This window comes from Chanos chanos, chromosome 13, assembly GCF_902362185.1.
Source record: "Chanos chanos chromosome 13, fChaCha1.1, whole genome shotgun sequence".
In the NCBI taxonomy this organism is placed as follows: domain Eukaryota; kingdom Metazoa; phylum Chordata; class Actinopteri; order Gonorynchiformes; family Chanidae; genus Chanos; species Chanos chanos.
This window is the reverse complement of record NC_044507.1, coordinates 11856096-11876649: the sequence shown is the minus strand read 5'-3', so window position 1 is coordinate 11876649 and position 20554 is coordinate 11856096. Positions and strand designations below refer to the sequence as shown.

The 20554-nt window shown below is 39.1% G+C and overlaps 1 protein-coding gene across 1 annotated transcript in view; it reads right to left on the bottom strand.

Moving 5' to 3' along the window:
• mgat5b (alpha-1,6-mannosylglycoprotein 6-beta-N-acetylglucosaminyltransferase B) overlaps positions 1-19203 on the bottom strand; it is a 39017-nt gene extending 19814 nt beyond the window's left edge. Inside the window, exons 1-7 of the mRNA XM_030790464.1 lie at positions 19166-19203; positions 17391-17503; positions 5907-6051; positions 4598-4707; positions 3000-3058; positions 2439-2606; positions 887-1051 (exon numbers count right to left, since the gene is read on the bottom strand). Coding sequence (XP_030646324.1) covers positions 887-1051; positions 2439-2606; positions 3000-3058; positions 4598-4707; positions 5907-6051; positions 17391-17503; positions 19166-19203 — 798 coding nt within the window. The remainder of the gene's footprint in view (positions 1-886; positions 1052-2438; positions 2607-2999; positions 3059-4597; positions 4708-5906; positions 6052-17390; positions 17504-19165) is intronic.
• Positions 19204-20554: the final 1351 nt, after the last annotated feature.

The following is a 20554-nucleotide window of genomic DNA, read 5'->3' as shown; positions in this document are numbered from 1 at the left end:
AAACTTAGCATCATTAAATAAAATCTGGGGACATTTATCTTAACACAGAATGATGAATTTTCATGAGCTGGCCTGCTTGAACTGTGTAAACTGTCAGAATACCCAAATTTCAGAGACATGTAATTTAATTTAAAATGTTAAATTGGTTTCCGTTATGGGCTGTCATGTCTGAAGATGGATTGCTGCCTTGTTAACCGAAGTAAGTTGGATGAGATGGAAGAGGCCTAAAAACACATGAAACATAGCAATTTGTTTGTTTGCACTGTTTGTTTGTCTGACAAGTTAATAGACAAGTAAAACCTAGTCCGAGTGACAAACAAAAGTGAACTGACAGACCCGTGTTCATACCCTGACAACTGTTTTCTCTACTTTGAGGTCTGTTTTTCTTTCAGTACTGGGTCATTTCACTCAGTATGGTTGGGTTGAGAGACATTAAGAGAAGATAACATGTATAGAGTCATAGGCCCATTCAGTCAAACTGACATAAAAACTATCATTTCTTCGCTATTCTAAAATGGCCTATATCCAGCGTAGGGCCACATGGGGCGTACAGCATTCACACATCACACTTAAAGCCCCCCTAAGAAAATAATCACACAACATAAATGCAAGGAAAGAGAAAAATACAGACTCCCCTTCTGAACCCAGCGCACCTCAAAAGGTAAACTTAAAAGCACAGAAACTGGCTTGTTGGTCTGAACAGATTCTAATAAAAGAGATGACAGTTTCATAAACCAGGCTCTCTACCTGTATTTAGAGAAGGGTGGAAAGATAAAATTAAATTAAAGTATTAAGCTATGAAGGTATGAAAATGTGTACTGAAGTATGAAAGCATTCAGATATGAATTTATGTGGATATATTCAAAATAAAATCACTACTGCTCACCCTTTTCTGTTCTCTCCAGTGAGCACGCAGACGCTGGTCTAGTCTGCGGGCAGCTGCGGCCCACTGCGCAGCCAGTCTGTGAATGCGTTTCCTCATGAAGCTGAGAGACTCTTTCCCTGAGCCCACCTTTTCCAGGAGTGGACCCAGATCGGACCGCAACACCGCCTGCAGCAGAGACATCACAACACCGGGGTCAGCAAGCAGGAGTGATCAGTACGATATTACTGTTTACATTTATACATTTACATTTGCTTGTACACATCTGTATTTACGGCTTTACATTTAAAAAATGTAAATGCACAGTTAGTGATTAACATCTATTCATGCATTTCTGTGCATTTGTTTATAATGAAATTTCCATTCCAGCATTCAGATGATGCTCTTATCCAGGGTGAATTCTACACTGATTTTACTACACTGGACCTTTGGAACACAGTTCTAATCCTTAGACAGATAAACTTCTAAAGGAGTCCAGATTTAAGAAACTGGAGATGACAAGCAGTAACTTAGTAAACCAAGTGAATTATGCCAAACTGCTGGGATAAAATTCCATTAGCTCTTGAGAAACACATAAAATGTTAAATCTGAGAAACTTTAGTACAGAGGCCAGAGAGACAGTGCTGAGAGACACTCTTACCAGACATGTCTGCACTGATGTTCTTAGTCTGAGTATAGTCTGGCCTCATTTAATAACAGATACACTCACAGAAATTACACACACACACACACACACACACACACAAACACATACACACACACAAACATGAATAGATCAGGAACAAAACAAAACTGAACAGAACAAAAATACTGAGCAAAAAATGAATGATGAAATGAATCGAAATGAAATGAAATAATGAACTAAAAATACTGTGCAAGAGAAAGAACAAGATTAAAATGCCAAACACCTGGGACAAGTTATACTTGAGCCAACGCTACACGAAGTTAATTATGATTTAGAAAATACATCATTGTGAAAGATCAATGAAAAGTTTCGTTAATTGCTTTCAGATGCAGCAAGGGATTAGAATGGATTAGGACAGGAACGGGCAAACCTCCTCCTGCAGTGCATATAGGCTTCTGTTCCAATTCATACAGACACACCTGATTCACTCAATCAAGGTCCTGTGGAGCCTAAGAACACAACATTCTGTTGGGTTAGACTGGAACTTGGACAACATCATGCAGGAAGGCAGCCGTCCAGAGGTATAATTGCCCAGCCAGGCAATAATGGAATGAAAAAAAATGAAATGAATGAAATAAAAATAAGAAAACAGAATGTTGTCATTGAGATAAAAACAGCACACAATGTCAGTGCTACTTAATGTAAAAGATGCCGTTGTAGAAGTACAATGTAGAAACATCAGATCAAATGATGGTATTGTGTTCTGCAAGTATTTATGCAGTAGTGATTTGAATTGAATTGAATTGAATTGAATTGAATTGAATTGAATTGAATTGAATTGAATTGAATTGAACTACATTAAATTGGTTACATCATCAACATTGCTGAAAAATTCAACAAATGTTAAAACTTGTGTTCTGGTTGATTTACCTGTTTCTTTACCGCAGTACCAGGTGTTGGAGTGCTGGTATGATTCCTCCATGCCAAAGGGGGGCAGAACCATTCCACTTCACTTAGGTAAATGAGAAAGGAGCAATCAGAGCCATCAACACCATAGAAGGCATAGCAGGGGTCTGATGTCCATCTGGCCCGCATCCACTTGAAAATATTAGAAGGTTGAATTTTACTTTTCATAATGACAAAATGTCACCATAACACAAATGTCATGCAACAATGCACTCGTTCTCTATCAAGACCCTTTCATAAACAAGGTTTCTTTTACGTTGTTAAGCACTCCCAAACTCCTGAAAACAGAAGAAACTTCATCAGCAAGGATGGATTTCTAACTAAATTATCCAATGTTTACTGTCATTCTTTATATAGAGTGGAGCAGGTTCAATCCACTTTGCCTTTAATCTCACTACCTGCTCTATCTGTTCCGTGATTGTATTTTTGAGTGGAGAAGGATAGGCTGTCATTTCAGATTACTGAGCAAAAATATTACAGGAGAAAAAAAAATAATTATCCAGAATTAAAGATGTAACCACTTACATCCACTTTACTGGCACAGTCTGGATACCCAGGATCCTTTGGGATGTCACACTGACCTGCTGTCCAATCTCTCCCTGCTGGCAAAAACAGTTAACCCTATCTATAAAAAATTCATCATGGGGAACGGTGATCAGGCAGATTAACCTACATATCTTTTCATCTCTATTCAGATATTTTTGCTTGGCCGTAACTCCTTCACCGGCTTGGCTTGGTATCAAGCAGCTTGAGGCTGTTCCTTTGCTACTTTCCAGAGGACCAAAGTGCTCCCCGCTGTTTTCACGGTTAGAAGAAGAAGCAGGAAAATTCACTGCAATGCGTCAGCATGATTACTAAAATCATCCTCTCACTATGGTAGTTGGCTCCCGTCTGCCTTATTAAAGTGAATTTATTTTTTTCTTAAACAGCTTGCCAAGCTCCAGTGAACATGATCACAGACAAAAGGATTATTAGTCATTCTCTTTGATTATAATAATGGCATCACTAACAATGAAAACTGTTCAAACTGTTCAACTCTGTGGAAACCTTAACACAGGGGATTAATTTCAGACAGAAGATAACGCTGTTGTACATTTCTTCTTTGCTCAGTAACATGACTAATAATGAGTTTGGAATCTTTGTCAACACAATGATGTGTTGATTCGCTTTTCATTATGTTTTACAAGCAGAATAAAGCTGATGAATTCCTCTATTGTGTATACCAGTCAGTGGTTATTACAGGGGTTAGACAGATGTTAGACTGTATCCAAATTCCCAAATACATCTAGTTTAACCATACACTTACAACATATTTATGGCACAATTAAAAACACATCTAAGATTGAGTCTTTTACATCCATTAACAAAATCATGAAAAGGAATCTATTACCAAATGAAAAACAAATAGATGCGTTGCATAAGGTAAATACACATATCACCTTGAGAGACATAATTGGACAGAGGTTGTATCGGGTGAGCAGGCAGATTAACCAATGGGAAGCGTTGCATAAGTGAAAGTGAGTGGTCAGATGAAAACTTGAAGCAAGGCAGGTAGCACTTTGAAAGTGAGCTTGTCGATCTTTCTAATTGAGATGCTGGAGAGCTCTCGATGAAGTCGTCGATGAACTGACAGAGCATTCCCAATGAGCTGGCAGAAATTTCTACATGAGCTTGCAAAGAATTCTAAATGAACACGTGGAAAATTCTAAATGAGTTAGTAGAACATTCTAAATGAGCTTGCAAACATGTTTAAGGAGCAGACGGAACGCTCTAGATGAGATGGTGGAATGCTCTAAATGTGCCTGTGGAACATTCTGAATGAAATAGTGAAACATTCTAAACAGGTTGGTTGAACATTCCCACAAGCTTGAAAGAGCATTCTAGATGAGCAGGAAGATTTTTTTTTTTTTTTTTTTATAGTGAGCTGGTGAAGAAATCTGAATGAGTTGGTTCTCTATATGATTTGCAAGGACTTCATGACACACTTGGTGAATTTGGTGTCGGTGTAGACCACAGATGATCAAGTCCATTGGATCACGGATTGAATAAACGGCTTAAACCCAGTGATTTTGCTGAAGTTAGTGAGTGTCTCAGTGAGTGAATGAGTGAGATCTGTTTGCTACCTTTGCCACTGGATCTGCTCCTCTGCAGGATCTGCTCCACTCGGACCGCCATGTCTGACACATTTTGAGCAATGGCCTGGATCCGCTCCACTAGTCCTACTGGCTGGAACCTAAGGACCCACATCAAGAAACAGAATACACACATTCATCATAATATCAACAGAAACAAATATACTGTATTTTCCCCAGAGGCTTTCCCTGTACATTCCCCAAACTCTGTACCATTCTTTCCAAAGAACACATATTAATTGACTTAGCAACGAGGCAGCTCCTCACTCCTCCACAGAATGTCTCTGTGATTTGCCAGCCTCTCCTTCCATATGTAATGGATTTAACAAGAAGCAGAAAATGCTAACTCCATGAATTTTTTGATTGGACCGTGAAATAGGGAGAGCTTTTAAACACTGAGACCATTTATTTATAAAGACACAGAGTGACTCAGCGAGTTACGGCTGGTGCCCTCTGAGATATGGAACGCGGAGAAAATGAGGTTTGCTGGCAAAGGTAAGCTCTGGTGTTGACTGACAAAAACAGACCCTACAGGGGCACTGTTGGCTAAACAAGAGAGGGATGATACAAAGCAATACATTATGAATCCCTTCTTAATTCTTGTTAGAGTTTCAAGGTTTAAAAAGTTAAATAAGTTCGGCACAGAGGACAAGGCAAAAATAATGTAAGTAATTTGAGAGAAACTGCTAATTTTCTTTATTGCTCTGTAAGTATGGTCTTACTCTGTTCTCTTCATCCACTGACCATCAAAGATCCTTTGAGCCCTGATTCCTACAAAGGCCAAATATTACGCATGCTGTATCAGACAGTATGCAATTCCAAACAGTCTTCACAAAATTACACACATTACAAAATTGTCTAAATTGTCTAAAATATGACAAAAATATTTGAAAATCCTGGGGCGATTTTGGAAGGAGCTTGTCTATTCATTTTAAGTATTTTATTATGTGTTTCTTTTAGAGATCCATAGATATCGATCGGATTGAGCTGCCGACAGAGCCAATTCGCAGAGATGCCTCACCAGCCTATGCGTATGTTACCATGGAGACTGTGAAGTAAACTTTGTGGAGATTGTCTGTTCTGGTCAGGAAGTGGCTCTTTGTCTGTCTGTCCATCTGTCCCTCCACATTTGTACAGTACAGTTCTTAGGCAGAGCACAGGAACCTTAATAAGACAAGCAACTTTTTCATTCAGACAGAGAGAGAGTAAAGAAAAGAGAGAGAAACATTCACACTCTCTCACACACACACACACACACACATACACACACACACACACACACACACACACACACACACACCTGTCGAGAGCAGAGCTGAGCTCCTCCAGTCTATGTGAGTCACTGGTGTTGCTGAGTTTGGAGAGAACGTCGATTCTCTTCATAATGACCTCCAGCATATCACTGATCTTCCTTAGAACCCCACGGGACTCCACACTTCCGAGTACTGTCCAAACACACACACACACACACACACACAGGTGAGGATTTACTTTCCTGAAAAGTTATTTTCCACGCACATATTACAATTCAGTTCCACCTTACTATCTGGTATACACAAGTGTACAGAAAACAAAATGCTTGTCTTGCTTGTTACACAAGAGTAGTTAAATTTAGACACATCCTTTAACTAAACATTAAAACAGTATTGTTGATTATTGATTAAAGACAAAAGAGAGAGTGATGAAAATGCATGTCTCTCTGTATGCACATACGCTTTCGTTCATCCTAAACAAAGCCTGAAAGATGCGCATCCAGTAAACAACGCCTCACTGTGCCGCTTTCCAACATAATTAGAAGAATTAACAGCAGCAACCAAAAAATGGTAGGAGGCATCCACGCTTTTTTTTTTTTTTTTTGCAAAGAGCTTGCTTTGAAGACTTTTCCGTTCTGTTCAAGGATTCATGAGTATTTTAAACCTCCGCCTTTAAACTTCCTCTGATCACAGGGTTGGATAACAAAAGTTATGACTCTGAACAAACAGAGGGGGAACAAATTAGTCTAACGGTCTGTTTTTTTTTTTTCTTTCCCCTCAGTGTTTTTCATAGTTCAAAGTTATAGTTGCCTGGAGAAATGAGCTGAGACAGCATGAGAATGCTACATTCACATGGTCAGTTAACCAGCCTATCACTACAGCATGTGGATGAGGGTGGCTTCCACAGCCATTGTATGACTAAATCATCTGCTTTTATTCCACATTTAGCAATATGGAAATACCACCAAGTAATTAGTGACAGAGGCACGTAGTCAGCTAAGGGGAAATGTGGAGCTATCTGGGATAAAATGTAGGGTATCTGGAACACCTCTGCACAAACTTAATTTACCAGTTGAATAGATAAAATAGATTACACACACTGAGCTGGGATTGCTCACCTTATTTTACAGTCAGTCTAACACAAGCATGAGCTTACTGCTCCTGCAGTGCATTAGTAGCTGTATAATATACAATGTATAATTATGGTATTTTTTTTTTACATTATATGATACATACTTATTTTGGAATTGATTACAAAGTAATCATAAATTCCAGGAATATGTAAATTGGCAATCTCTATCTATGAAGAACCAACAAATGTTCTAGATCATATACCGTGTAGAAGCACAACTATTAAGGACAACAGGTAAATGAAAATAGGGTATTCACTCCTCAGAGCCTCTGTTTGCTGGTGGCTTGGCTGTTTCTTAACTAAAACAGTACACATCTGAAAACACAGTGACAACACAGAGGAGAGTGGATTGCAGTTGATGCTGAGTTTGATGTCCTAGTCTTGAATACTTTATTCTCTGTGCGACCGAAGAGCTTTACAGTGTTCAAAATCAGCAGCAGAGTGCTTTTGGCATGAGAACAAAAGCATGTAATTCACCTCTCCTGTTGTCTAATTAATCCTCTCAGCTCAATGAAAATGCACAGTGAGCTAACGCTCCTCTCTGTACCATCACACTTAATCCATCAGTGTCCAGGGCAAGACAACTTTCTCAGAATGCAAACCCACCCTGGAGTAAACCATGGAAGAAAAAAACCCAAAAAACATCAACAACAAACGACAGAGCAAGTGCTTAATAAAACACTGATGAGAAAAGGATTGATTTTCATGGCTCAGAAGCCTGTTTGGATATCAGACATACAGAGGTGTGTGTGTGTGTGTGTGTGTGTGTGTGTGTGTGTGTGTGTGTGTGTGTGTGTGTGTGTGAGTGTGTGTGTGCACTTGTGTGTGTGTGCACGTGTGTGTGTGTGTGTGTGTGTGTGTGTGTGTGTTTATCATCTGTGGGACAGAAACTTTGTTCTGTGAGGAAGATTTCCCAGCAGCATGTGAATGGAAATTTAGTTTACTTTGGAAATTTCTTCAGTTTCTTTAGTTTACTTTGGATTAAGTCCCTTGCTTAAGGGCACAGTAATAATGTTCTGTGCAAAGATAATTAACTGACCAGTCTCTGGATCCCAGTCAGCTGCCATAAGCTTTCTGACTCATAAAATTAATTATATTATTTCAAACAATTACACACTTGTTTACAAATTGTTAGCATTTTCATGATGCAATGTTTTAGTTGTTGTTTGTACAGCAGCCAGAAACTCAAGCAATATCTGACTTTCTTCCATCCCCCTTGGTGTGTTTGGACAAAAGCATGCTGAAAAACATATGAGCTGTCAGCCCTAAAATAACAATAGTAATAACAGAAAATGAACAGTCATTTCTTTAACAATCCAGAAGTCTACCCGACGATGAGACTTCAGCTTCTGGCTATGTACAGTAAAACTAGCCCACAGGAGCAAAATGATAGGTCTGAGCACAGGTATTGGTGTTAAGGGAAAAGCAGCAGTGTCTTATCTCTAGCCAGCTTCAAAGAGCTGCTGGAGACAAAGTCAAACACAGACAGAGATTAACATTTCACTTCAGCCTTGCCTTGTCACACTCACAAATCATCTTTTCAGGTATTACATTCCGTCCCACACTGTGTATTTTTAGAACAGCCATTTGAAGTTGAATCTAGATTGTTTCCTTGGCTGTGTGTCAGATAAAGTTGGGGGTCAATTCGATCAAACTGGTAATTTGCTTCTGCCACATGATAAAAAATGGTGCAAGTAGGTAACCCAAAACCAATCTACAAACAAATATTTTAGGATTCCCAATTTTGGCATCAAATAAAGGACCATCTTGTTTGAGCGTGTTTGCTCCTACTTAAGGCTGGACCACAAAGCTGTACATATCTACATATCACAAATCTGTATCATATCTACATATCACAAATCTGTATCATACCCACATATCATAAATCTGTATCATACCCACATATCACAAATCTGTATCGTATCTACATATCATAAATCTGTATCATACCCACATATCACAAATCCATGTATCATATCTACATATCACAAATCCATGTATCATATCTACATATCACAAATCCATGTATCATATCTACATATCATAAATCTGTATCGTATCTACATATCACAAATCTGTGTATCATATCTACATATCACAAATACAAGTATCATACCCACATATCACAAATCCATGTATCATACCCACATATCATAAATCTGTATCATACCCACATATCATAAATCTGTGTATCATACCCACATATCATAAATCTGTGTATCATATCTACATATCACAAATCTGTATCGTATCTACATATCACAAATCTGTATCATACCCACATATCACAAATCCATGTATCATATCTACATATCATAAATCTGTGTATCATATCCACATATCAGAAATCTGTGTATCATATCTACATGTCACAAATCTGTATCATACCCACATATCACAAATACAAGTATCATACCCACATATCATAAATCTGTATCATATCTACATATCACATATCTGTTTCATATCTACATATCATAAATCTGTATCATATCTACATATCACATATCTGTTTCATATCTACATATCATAAATCTGTGTGTCTAGCATCAGAATATTTCCATTTGCTACTTTGACTAGCATGATTGTGGACAATAGTGGCGAAATCTGGTGTGTGTACATTTGTTCGAAAAACTCACACACAGATTCAGAGCAGCGTGTGTGTGTGTGTGTGTGTGTGTGTGAGCAGAAGGTTCCTGTGTGTTAGGCGTGTCCATGTGCTCCTCAGAAGACACTGTTGGAGATGACATTGTCTTCATCCTCTGAGGGACGCTGGTTTGACATTGTGTTTCTGTTCAACAAGGCTCCGCTTAAGCTGCTAGTGCATGCTGTCTCAGCTTTAACATGTCCTAACTAACTGGATGACAGTGACTTGTTCTGTTGAGCAGAGAATTCATGACTTCCCCATGTCCCTCAGTCAATATGTGCCAAGAGACTTGAGAAGAAGGCAAATGTGTGTGTGAAGAAAATATTAGACAGACAGACAGACAGACAGAGAGACAGACAGACAGACAGATAGATAGATAGATAGATAGATAGATAGATAGATAGATAGATAGATAGATAGAAAGAAAATATTTAATTAACAAATAAGCACCTATACACATACTTACACACATACTTATCTTTATATCTTAACTGGTTACTTTTCAGTGCCTTCCACTTTACAGTAGCTAAAGCTTAATCACCAGTCCCTTATCCTGACCATAACCACAACCATAACCATAACCAAAAAATGTTTCCTTTAAAAAGAACAATATCATTAAAAAAAAAAAAATTCTCACAAGTGGAGACTGGCAAATGTCCCCACAAGGTGACCACCTGTTAGATGTGTATATGTGTATATGCCCATGGTTCCATTTGATCCTCATAATGTCACAAGAGCATGGCACACACACATGCAGATAAATCCAGACATATTACACAGGCACAGTTACGGTGGTACAGACGGGTCGCTGGAAGGTGTAGGTTAATATCCTGTCAGATCTGTGCATTTGGGAGAGTTTTATATTTATACTAGTGCAGCAAATCAGATTCTCTGTCACAGGAACGCCAGGTGCTGTGATGAAAATTATGCATCAAATTATTGTTTTTTTTTTTTTTCTTTTTCTCCCTTCTAATGAAGAAACATGTCACTGAAACGCATAAAATGGGTTCTAGACCTTTTTTCAATCAAATGTAATTAGTCGATGTAACAAACATATGTTCTATCAGACTTTATTAGCGCAGCATTTTTAAAGGTGGGGTTTTAGAACCTGGGGGAGGTATTTTCTTTTCCAAAAACAGTCAAAGTATGTGGGTGGATGAGAGAGTGAAATAGAAGAAATATTCTGTTGTATAACGTGTGCTCTCTAAATAAATGTATACATAACACCAATAACACCATAGCTCATCCTCCATCAGTACTGTCCCTCGAATTCCATCTCCTGCTGTAACAAACAAAACACAAACAACACACATACACACACACACACAGTCACACATTCACACTGTCTGTCTCTCTCTTTCTCTCTCTCTCTCTCTCTCTCTCTCTCTCTCTCTCACACACACACTCTCTCTCTCTCTCTCTCTCACCCTCCCCCAATACACACACACAAACACACACACTAGGACTTTTCACTAAGACTAGCCCCACCCCCACCGCCCTCCTTTGGAGAAAAGTAATCTGTATCTGGAGCTATTAGATGTGAAAACCTCTGCCACCTCTCCTCACTGCTACATCTGCGTGTCATCTGTCTGGACAGCTCAAAAAAGAACATGAGCAATTTCCTCTGTCAACCATCAGCTGCACTCTACAGCAATGCCAATTAGCACACCAATCACACCAACTCCACGCACTCACACAGCAAGAAGCAGATAGAGAGACTCTGAAGTGTCAAATGTATGGATGAATATATTCTCCTGTAGGGTGAATATGACTCAGACCACAGAAATCCTGTTATATACCGTATATCCACTCCCCCACAACAAGGGGCAGAGTCTCAATTTCAGAACCGTTTGTGACATTTAGATGGGTTTCTTGAGGTCCTCTGACACAAATGTTTTGGGGTTTTTTTGCACACTCAGTGCCATTTCCTGAATATTTGCAACATTTATCAAGATTCATGCAACTTATTGCAGCTTTTTTTTTGGGGGGGGGGGGGGGGGGTGCTGTTCTCTCACGCTAACTGATCAGCTTTACCAGTTTTACACAACTATTTTCGACTGTGATTTTAAACCACTGAATGTTAACCAACAAACTAACAGTTAAACCCATGATAATAAACCATGATAATACACTCGAGCAGCAGGTTGTGATGAAGCTACCCCCTCAGCCACCTCTCAGCTTGTCTAAGACGCATCAATCGATTCTCCGCTCAACCGCCGAGAGTATGACATGCCCACGGATCTGACCAGTGGCCACAGACTCCACATGACTCTATAGAAACATGATTTATCTCTGTCTTCTCTGTGTGCTTACTTTAGCAGCAAGATGACAGGGACAAAAATTGCACTTTAAAAAATGTAACATGTACTTCTTAAAAAATAAACACTGGCAAAAATCCTGAATAGAAATGATCTCTCTCTCTCTCTCTCTCTCTCTCTCTCTGTCTCTCTCTCCCTCTCTCACACACCACACACACACAAATCTGACCGTGTGGGACCCATTCCAAGACAGATAAGAATGGCAGCTCTCTGAAGTGCACTTTGTGACCTATTTCACAGCTAAACTTTGCTGAAATATATGTAGTTTGATGGAAGTCTAAGCTTTTAAGAGGGTAGGGATTAAAAGGACATTAATCTACTGGAACTCATTTAGATATTTCAAAAACAAATAAAAGCACACATAGTTTATCCTTATATATCCTCATCAAGGACCTTATGAGGGAAAGGGTAAGATACAAACACCCAACTGTTAACCTCTGTTCCTACTTATGCACCAGCCTTCGATCTTTACTGCTGACTGACTCAGTGTGTGTGTGTGTGTGTGTGAGAGAGAGAGAGAGAGGGAGAGAGTCGAGATGGATGATCTGAAAGAGTAATTGCTATGTTCTTAATTAAATTCTGGAACTGTGACAACCCTACAGTATCTTTTTCTCACATGGGAAATCATGGAAAAATAAATCCATAAAAGGATTTCTGGATAAAAGGTGACACGCTGTTTCATCAACCGATGGAAATCCAACGGTTTCATTTCTTACTTTACACACACTCATAGCTACACCCATCATTCTTATTAATGGGACACTTGCGGTGACGCAATTAATAAGTATAATCCAGTAATGATTCATTTAATGGCTTTGTAAATAAGCTTTAGAATAAATATTATTTTTAACTCTCTTGATCATTTTTTGTGAGACAGCAGAAAAAGCTACTGTTTCTCATACAAAACACGACCTCTACCCCACGAGCCAAAGCCTGTGATGAAATCAAATCAAATTAAATGTGTACTATCCGAAAAGCAATTACTTTTCCCCAAGAGACAATTGCTCTTTTCCTGCAGTCAAATGTCATTGGACATCATAAAACACGAACAGAACCAACAATCAATCCTCTGTCAAGTGAATTTCAAAATGTCAGCAAAATCAGTTGGCTCTTAGCACAGAACAAAAACAATTTTACACGTCTTGTCTCGTCTCTTTCAAAACAATCAATGTCTTTATGAAACTGATAAGATCACTGCCTTCAATCATGATTGGATTTAGGGGCAGAGAAATATTGTTTTGCTCTCTCTTTTTTTTTTTTGGAGTATATAGAGATTAGCTTTTTCAGGAAACCAGGAGTCACAACACTTGCGGTTTCATTTGATCAGTCATGTCATGTCCAAGGTGCCTGATCTCAGTATGCCTGCAGATTTACAGTCAATTTATTACATCTTAAGCCTATACCTGACTTATTTATACTGCAGAAAACAGCAGAGATCACAGCGGATGACTTGTAATTGGTGAGCTGTTCAGAAAGACTAAACAACTTTAACGAAACTATGACTGAAATGACCAAATAGAAATTTTTATCTGGACTGGCGGATTTCACTCTCTGAGGCCATAATAATGGTATGTTTGGAGGCACTGGTAGACTGCCAGTGGCTTAAACTAGCAGAGAGAGAGAGAGAGAGAGAGAGAGAGAGAGAGAGAGAGAGAGACAAAGAGGCTGCTCCAAAGAGCCTTCATGATTTGTAATATTTCTGACCTGGCCGCAGGGATTTAAAAGAGCAGCAGCCTAGACTCTCTCTCTCCCTCTCTCTCTCTTTCTCTCTCTCTCTCTCCCAGCACCAATAACCAGCCGCCCAGGCTCCATTTAACAGGCTGTGAACCCAAATCTATCACTGGAATATATAAGGGAGACCTAACATCAAACACACATGCAGGGAGAACATTAGAACACACACACACACGCTCACTCTCTCTCTCTCTCTCTCTCTCTCACACACACACACACATGCGCACTCAGACATTTAGTAAAGTGGTTGCATAAGGTAGCACTCAGTCATTCATCTCTCAGCATCCAGGAGAAAGCTCATTCTACATCCACAAGTTTCTCATACAGATGTGTATTACTACCATCCCAGGCATAATCTCTATAACGTGTTACAGTGCTGTATGAATTCTCTAAGGCATCACATGCTTTTTTAGTCTCCATAAATCTTCTTTAGATCTCTAGATTTGAAAGCATTTCTCTTTTTTAAGAGATTCTGTCATATTACTGCATTAGCCATTGAGTTATATCAGCTCGGCAGCAATCAAAGCACTATGGTTGTGTCTGAAACTAGGAACTTTTACCAGTTCCAGTGCCTCACATCAGCATATTTTTCAATATGAAGATAAAACGACACCAGGAAATAGGCTTATGTTACACTATATGAGTTAAAATATGAAGTTATGGGTAGCATGTATCTTCCTGGGGAAAAAAACACACAGGTGCTTTTCTTTCCCAAAATACCCAACACTAGGATGTATCCAAAGCAACAACACGAGACAGACTAGGACAAACTATACCTGTAAAATGGTAACTGTTGATGTAGGGATCAATATAGGAGCATTTCAATGTTTATTGAGTAATTCAATCATACAATTTCATTTTTATGCAGCAGATGAGTCTTTTAGTCATTATCATAAAGGTTACTTTGTGGGCAATTAATGAACAAGTCAACACTGGCATTCAGCTAATGCAGACATGACCTAGCCACGTAATGTACTCCATTCGGCTGCATAACAGCATCACACAAGAGTTTAAGAAGAAAACATACAAGGGTTTACTGAGCATATTGTTAACACACAAAATGAACGGTACACCTGCCAATTTTCATAAAGCAGAGGTGTCAATCATGCAGATGTGAATGTACCAGAAGTAATCATTATTGTCACGCCGGTGGAGTGGTGCAGGACCCAAGCGCAAGACACAAAGGTTGCGGTGACAAAAAGGAGGACTTTACTTGCAAAATGAAGATAAAAATACAGGTGCAAACTGGACCAAAACCGATAACAAAAGGTGCAACCTAACAGTGTGCATATAAACACAAACAACGATAGACAAAGGACAGGCGAAACACAAGGGCTTAAATACAAGAGGAAAACTAAACAGGGCAAACATGATTGGATAAACTTAACAAGGGGGGAACGAGGTTATTAAATGCAACAAACAGGATCAGGTGAGGGGTGAAAACACACAAGGAACAGGAGCACAAGACATTTCAAACTAAAAGTCCAAAATAAGGTGCAGGCTGTGACAATTATCATGACTTTACATCTGTTTTGTCGTGAAAACAAATTTGCCAACATGTGAGACTCTCTGATCAATGTCTCATAAAGAGTCTAATAAAACTGTTTCTTGACACAGGACTGTGACACTTGGCTTTCTGGTCATGAATAATTATGACATGTGCTTTACTTTTCAGTCTGTTTCAAGGTAGTGTGGCACACCCATTAAGCATTAGACAAAGGATGCTCGGTAGCAGTGGTCAGTGTTAGTGGTAATTAACCTTTGGATGTAACAGAGCTCAACCTTGTACACATTTTCCATCTTAAGTCAGATGGCCACATAACCAACACTTAGTAAGCAAGTCCATGATTTTAAGAGCCATGTAAAGCATGTGCAGTCGATGAAGCAGCAGCTTTAATGACTGTGTATACCATTGCCTTCCATACTAATAACAAATCTACTGTCAACATTTTTAAAGTGCTAGATTTTGCAGTTTGTTTTAAAGTCAACTTCATTTTCAAAGCAGCTTTGCAAGAGGTGATGTGCTTTATGTAATAGACATGTAAACTCCTAAGGGGACATTTGTTGAATAAAAAGCATGTCCTAGTTAAAAATAAATAATAAATAAATAAATAAAAAGACTCCTCCATTATTGTAGAGTTTCTTAGAGGGGAACAGCTTTGATAAGACTATAAAGTAAAAAAAAAATATTTTACTAACAACAGGACCATGGAAAGCGCCAAAGTATGTTCTAATGTTCTCTGTGTGTGAGTGTGTGTGTGTGTGTGTGTGTGTGTGTGTGTGTGAGAGAGAGAGAGAGAGAGAGAGAGAGGGAGCAAGCATGTGTATGTGTGTGTGTGTGTGTGTATGTGTGAGAGAGAGAGAGAGAGAGAGTGTGTGTGTGTGTAAGGTTATGTGTGTGTGTGTGTGTGTGTGTGTGTGTGTGTGTGAGAGAGAGAGAGAGAGAGAGAGAGAGAGTGTGTGTGTGTGTGTATGTGTGTGTGTGAGAGAGAGAGGGAGAGAGAGAGAGAGAGAGAGAAAGCATGTGTGTGTGTGTAAGCAGGTCAGTGTCTGTCTGGGCTGAAGGGTATATAGGTGTAGAATGAGCTAAATGTAGCTGCTTCTCCCCTGACTGCAGTCTCAGGGATGGTTAATTAATCAGCCTCTGCTCTCTCTGCACCAGCATGTCTAACACCACACACAACCACTATTCATTACTGACAGCCTTACACCTTAAAACCTCATACCACAGCCAGAGAGAAACACAGGTCTAGTTATCTATTAACCCTTCACTACTCATCTATCCACACACACACGTACACACACAGGCATGTTCATGGACACTCATCCATAAGGACGCAATCCAATGAGCTTGTACACCATCAGACTACACCATTGCTATTGTGTGGGCACAAACAAAGAAAAAAAAACATTTTTAAATGGTTAATCATGGGTAATAAGCATTTAAAAGTAGATAAGATAGAACCTCAACATCGATGGCTGACAGAGAAAAAAAACTGTGTTGGCGGCATCCAGAAAAATGCATTTAACACACAGAAAACAAAAATACAGTGAAACAAATGGATAAATACTCATCCCAATAAATAAATGTGATGAAAATTTTATCAGCTTCCCACTCCAGAGTTTGTTTTCTACCCCACACCTGATGGGGGAGTCAGTGATGAGGGTCAATGCTCAACTCCCCCCATAGATATGATAAGAGAAAGTCTGGCCTCAGCGCTCAAACTAATATTGACTCTTCTAAATTGCTTATATCCAATGTGGGCTCAGACTCCCCTCAAAAGAGCCCCTTTAGAGTACGTTGGCCCTCCAGCAAATCCAGAACCAGCACTGAAGTTCTGAACAACTGGGTCTTTGGAGAAGAGAAATGACACAAATCGTTATACTAAGATCTTGTCAACGTCTCAGGAGAATACACTGAAGGAGAATCACTGACAGAGGGAGACAGAACCTTGCACAGGAGCCAGCAGAGTGTTGAGTTTCACTGTAACCAATGGAAGCCTCTGCATAGTGTGCAACAGTTACTTCTTTTATAATGCTAGAATGTTCTCTACTCAATAGCTTAAACCGGCACTGTAGTACTGCAAGGCCAGCTACGGTGACAGCCCGAGTGAAGTGGTCTTACAGGTCCAGGCTCGCATTAAGAGTGAAAGAAGAGGGCAGAGAAGAATTCAGGAGGGCAGCTGAGTGAATGTCTTACCTTCTGTTCGGATAGTGAAAGGCGAATCGCCAAGACGTTTGGCTGAGAACTGGCCCCCCAGAGAAGTCATTAAGAAACAAAGGCTGAAAAAGCCGATCCCCACCAGAAAAATCCTGCAGAGGGAGAAACAGAGAGTGAAATGCCACTGACATTAAGTTAATAAAAGCGGGAAAGGGAGTTGAAGAGGGCTTGGGGAGGAGACAGACAGAATTTTTTTTCTTTTTCTTCTTTTTTTTTTTTTTTAGCAAAATCCGGTTGTACAGCAAAAAAAAAAAAAAAAAAAAAATTGAAAAGGAAAAGACAACAATTTGTCTCACCAAATACATCTTGACTTTTGAGCTCAAACTGGAAAAGTACCGATTATAGCAATATTACTGTGAAAAGAGACTATAGAAGTGTTTCGTATCTCAGTTGTTAACTATGTATATAATACACTCCCTCCTTCTCTCTCCATCCTCCTCGCACCCACACACACACACACACACACACACACACACACACACACACACACAGACTCAGGAATAACAGGGTCCTGAAGACCTGCTATTTCATGGGAGAGCACTTGGATGGAGTCGTAGGACAGACAGACATGTCATTCTGACAGTTCATATTTTATCTTGCTTGTCCTCCACACCTAAATGCAATATTATTTCCCTGATGCATTCACACTCAGTCTCACACCAAGTCTCACTTTAAATCTCCTCAATTCATGCATTCCTTTGTGGATGTCTATGAGTTTACAGAATGTTAGTTCATAAAGCAAAACTGTCAATCTTAGTAGTGACTACTACTGTGAAAAAAACAAAATTTGTATTAATTTGTATTATCCAACCACAAAGCCAAACAGGTACACCACATTTCAATAACCTACAAAGGTGATTAGTCTCTGCATTACCCTGTGAACAGTAGTAAAATGGATATTAGGGCGTAGAAGACAGTTTATAAACAGCACAAATTCAGTGAAAGTTTATGGCATTAGACTGCTCCCCAACATTAAATGCAGTAATGCAGTGATAATCATATGCAGAAACTACATTTGTCCCTGTACATTTGTAACAGTGTGATATGAGACATGACAGGAGTGGCTACTGCACAAGTATTTTTAATTTCTTGCGTGTGTGAGACTGAAACTTTTTTATTTGACACTTGAGTGTGAATGGCATCGAACTTTCATGTTCATTTTTCATTGCAAATATACTGTAAGTAACGTCTCTCTTCTTTGTTCGTTTCTGTGCGTATGGGACCACTACTAAACAAGAACCTTACATACTTTTAAAATCTTCGATGTAATAATAATAAAAATATTAATAATTATTATTGTTAGGTCAGCCAGAGTGAAATTAAAAGAAATCCGTGGGAAATCCCTCAATATATACTTTTACTATTGTAAATATAGATTTTTTCCACTGGCTATGCGTAACAGAGCATGATTTAAACTTATCGTGTCCTACCGAACAATCTCTTAACTCTGAAAACCAGACAGGTAAATTACTTTACAGTGGCGCCTGATTTGTAGCACTGTCATTTTCACACGAAAGGGTGACTGTAAACAGACATCTATTTAATCGCCTGCGCTAACTTTGAACACCAGAGCATATTCTCGTCATACTTAGGCGCTTCGTTTTAGGCACATCACATGTTATTAAATATGGTAGATATTGAATATCTGTCGTCTTGAACTAACCCGATGCGTCAAATATATTTCCACTGATGGATTCCGCGTAAAAAAATCATTACAGCCAAGAAATAAACATTTAACAAATTGTCTCACTTACCTGAACGGCTTAAACGTCAGAAGGCATCTTCTCACCATAGTTGTGCAAGTGTTTACAGCGATCATTTTGAAGAGGACTGTGCCACGCCGTGTGCTCTACCACATTCATGATCCATTGTTTGCATTGTACGTAGTGTGAGAAAAGCTGTGTGAAACTGACGAAAATGATTATTTAAATTTAAACTGACGAAACCGTTCCCATCAGATGACGCATTTTCACATGTGCGTTCTACAAGTTAGGCGATGTACCCTTATGTCTCCGAGCACTCGTGCGTTACAGCCGTAAAATACTGTTACTCTTCAGTGAGCCGATAGACCTCTGCCCAAATAACCGAATACAATAAATATGAGATGGGATATGATATAAGATAATATCGACGTAGATAATGACTTTTGGATACTATATATGTGCATGTTTAAAACCTAATCATAGTACCACGGTATTGATGGCTAATAAAGAAAGACTGGACACAGGTGAAATCCCCCCGGTTTCTCTGAAAAGTGCGCGTCTCTTTCAGAGCTACTGAGTGTCACTAACTCGCCTCAGTGCACCGTTTTTTTGTCTTCACAGCGCCATCAGAAGTCTGGATAAGCCAGTACATGTGGTTTAAGGTTTTTTGTTTTGTTTTGTTTTGTTTTCCTGCCAGGCATGTCGTTAAACTGAAAAAGTGATTATCATCATTATCGCCATTATTTTTAATCCTGTTAGGCAGTGGTCAAATAGATACGTTTTGACATTTGACAAAGGGTGTAATTTTACAAAATCAGTATTTATAACACCCTATTGGTGTTTCGTCACTTCACAATAAAACTATTCAAACGACTTAACGCAAGATAACACAGCTGACAGTTCCCTTATCATCCAATAATACTGCCCTTGAGCGCAATGATTTATACCTTCAGCACCGTGGGCAGCTCTCAAACGTACATAATGCAGCGAGGCAGATCAACAGCGCCACCGCCTGGCCTGTTCTCGCCCTTAAACAGAACAGAGGTGATATTACGGAAAAAGTGGAGGGTATGTTAAAAAGTGAACACTCGCTCGACAATACGTAAGAACAAATACAAGACAGAAAAAATACAAATGAATCAACTGTAGTCATTGTAATCATAATTAAATTTTAGATTATACTAGCGGTGTATGCAAAAGTTTGATGCTGACCGAACATAGCTGTAAGAAAAAAAGAAAAAGAAAACATGCACAGGAAGATATCCTGTACACTAAAACCTTTTGTATTTGGTGGTGGGAGAAGTATAAAAAGAGGCCAGCTGAGTGATGTACATTTTCTCACCCCCACAGATTAATATAGATTACTGACACTCCCCATTACTTCACCTCCTTATGGCTGTATGTGGCTTAAGTTTAAGTTTCTGTGATTGCACACACACA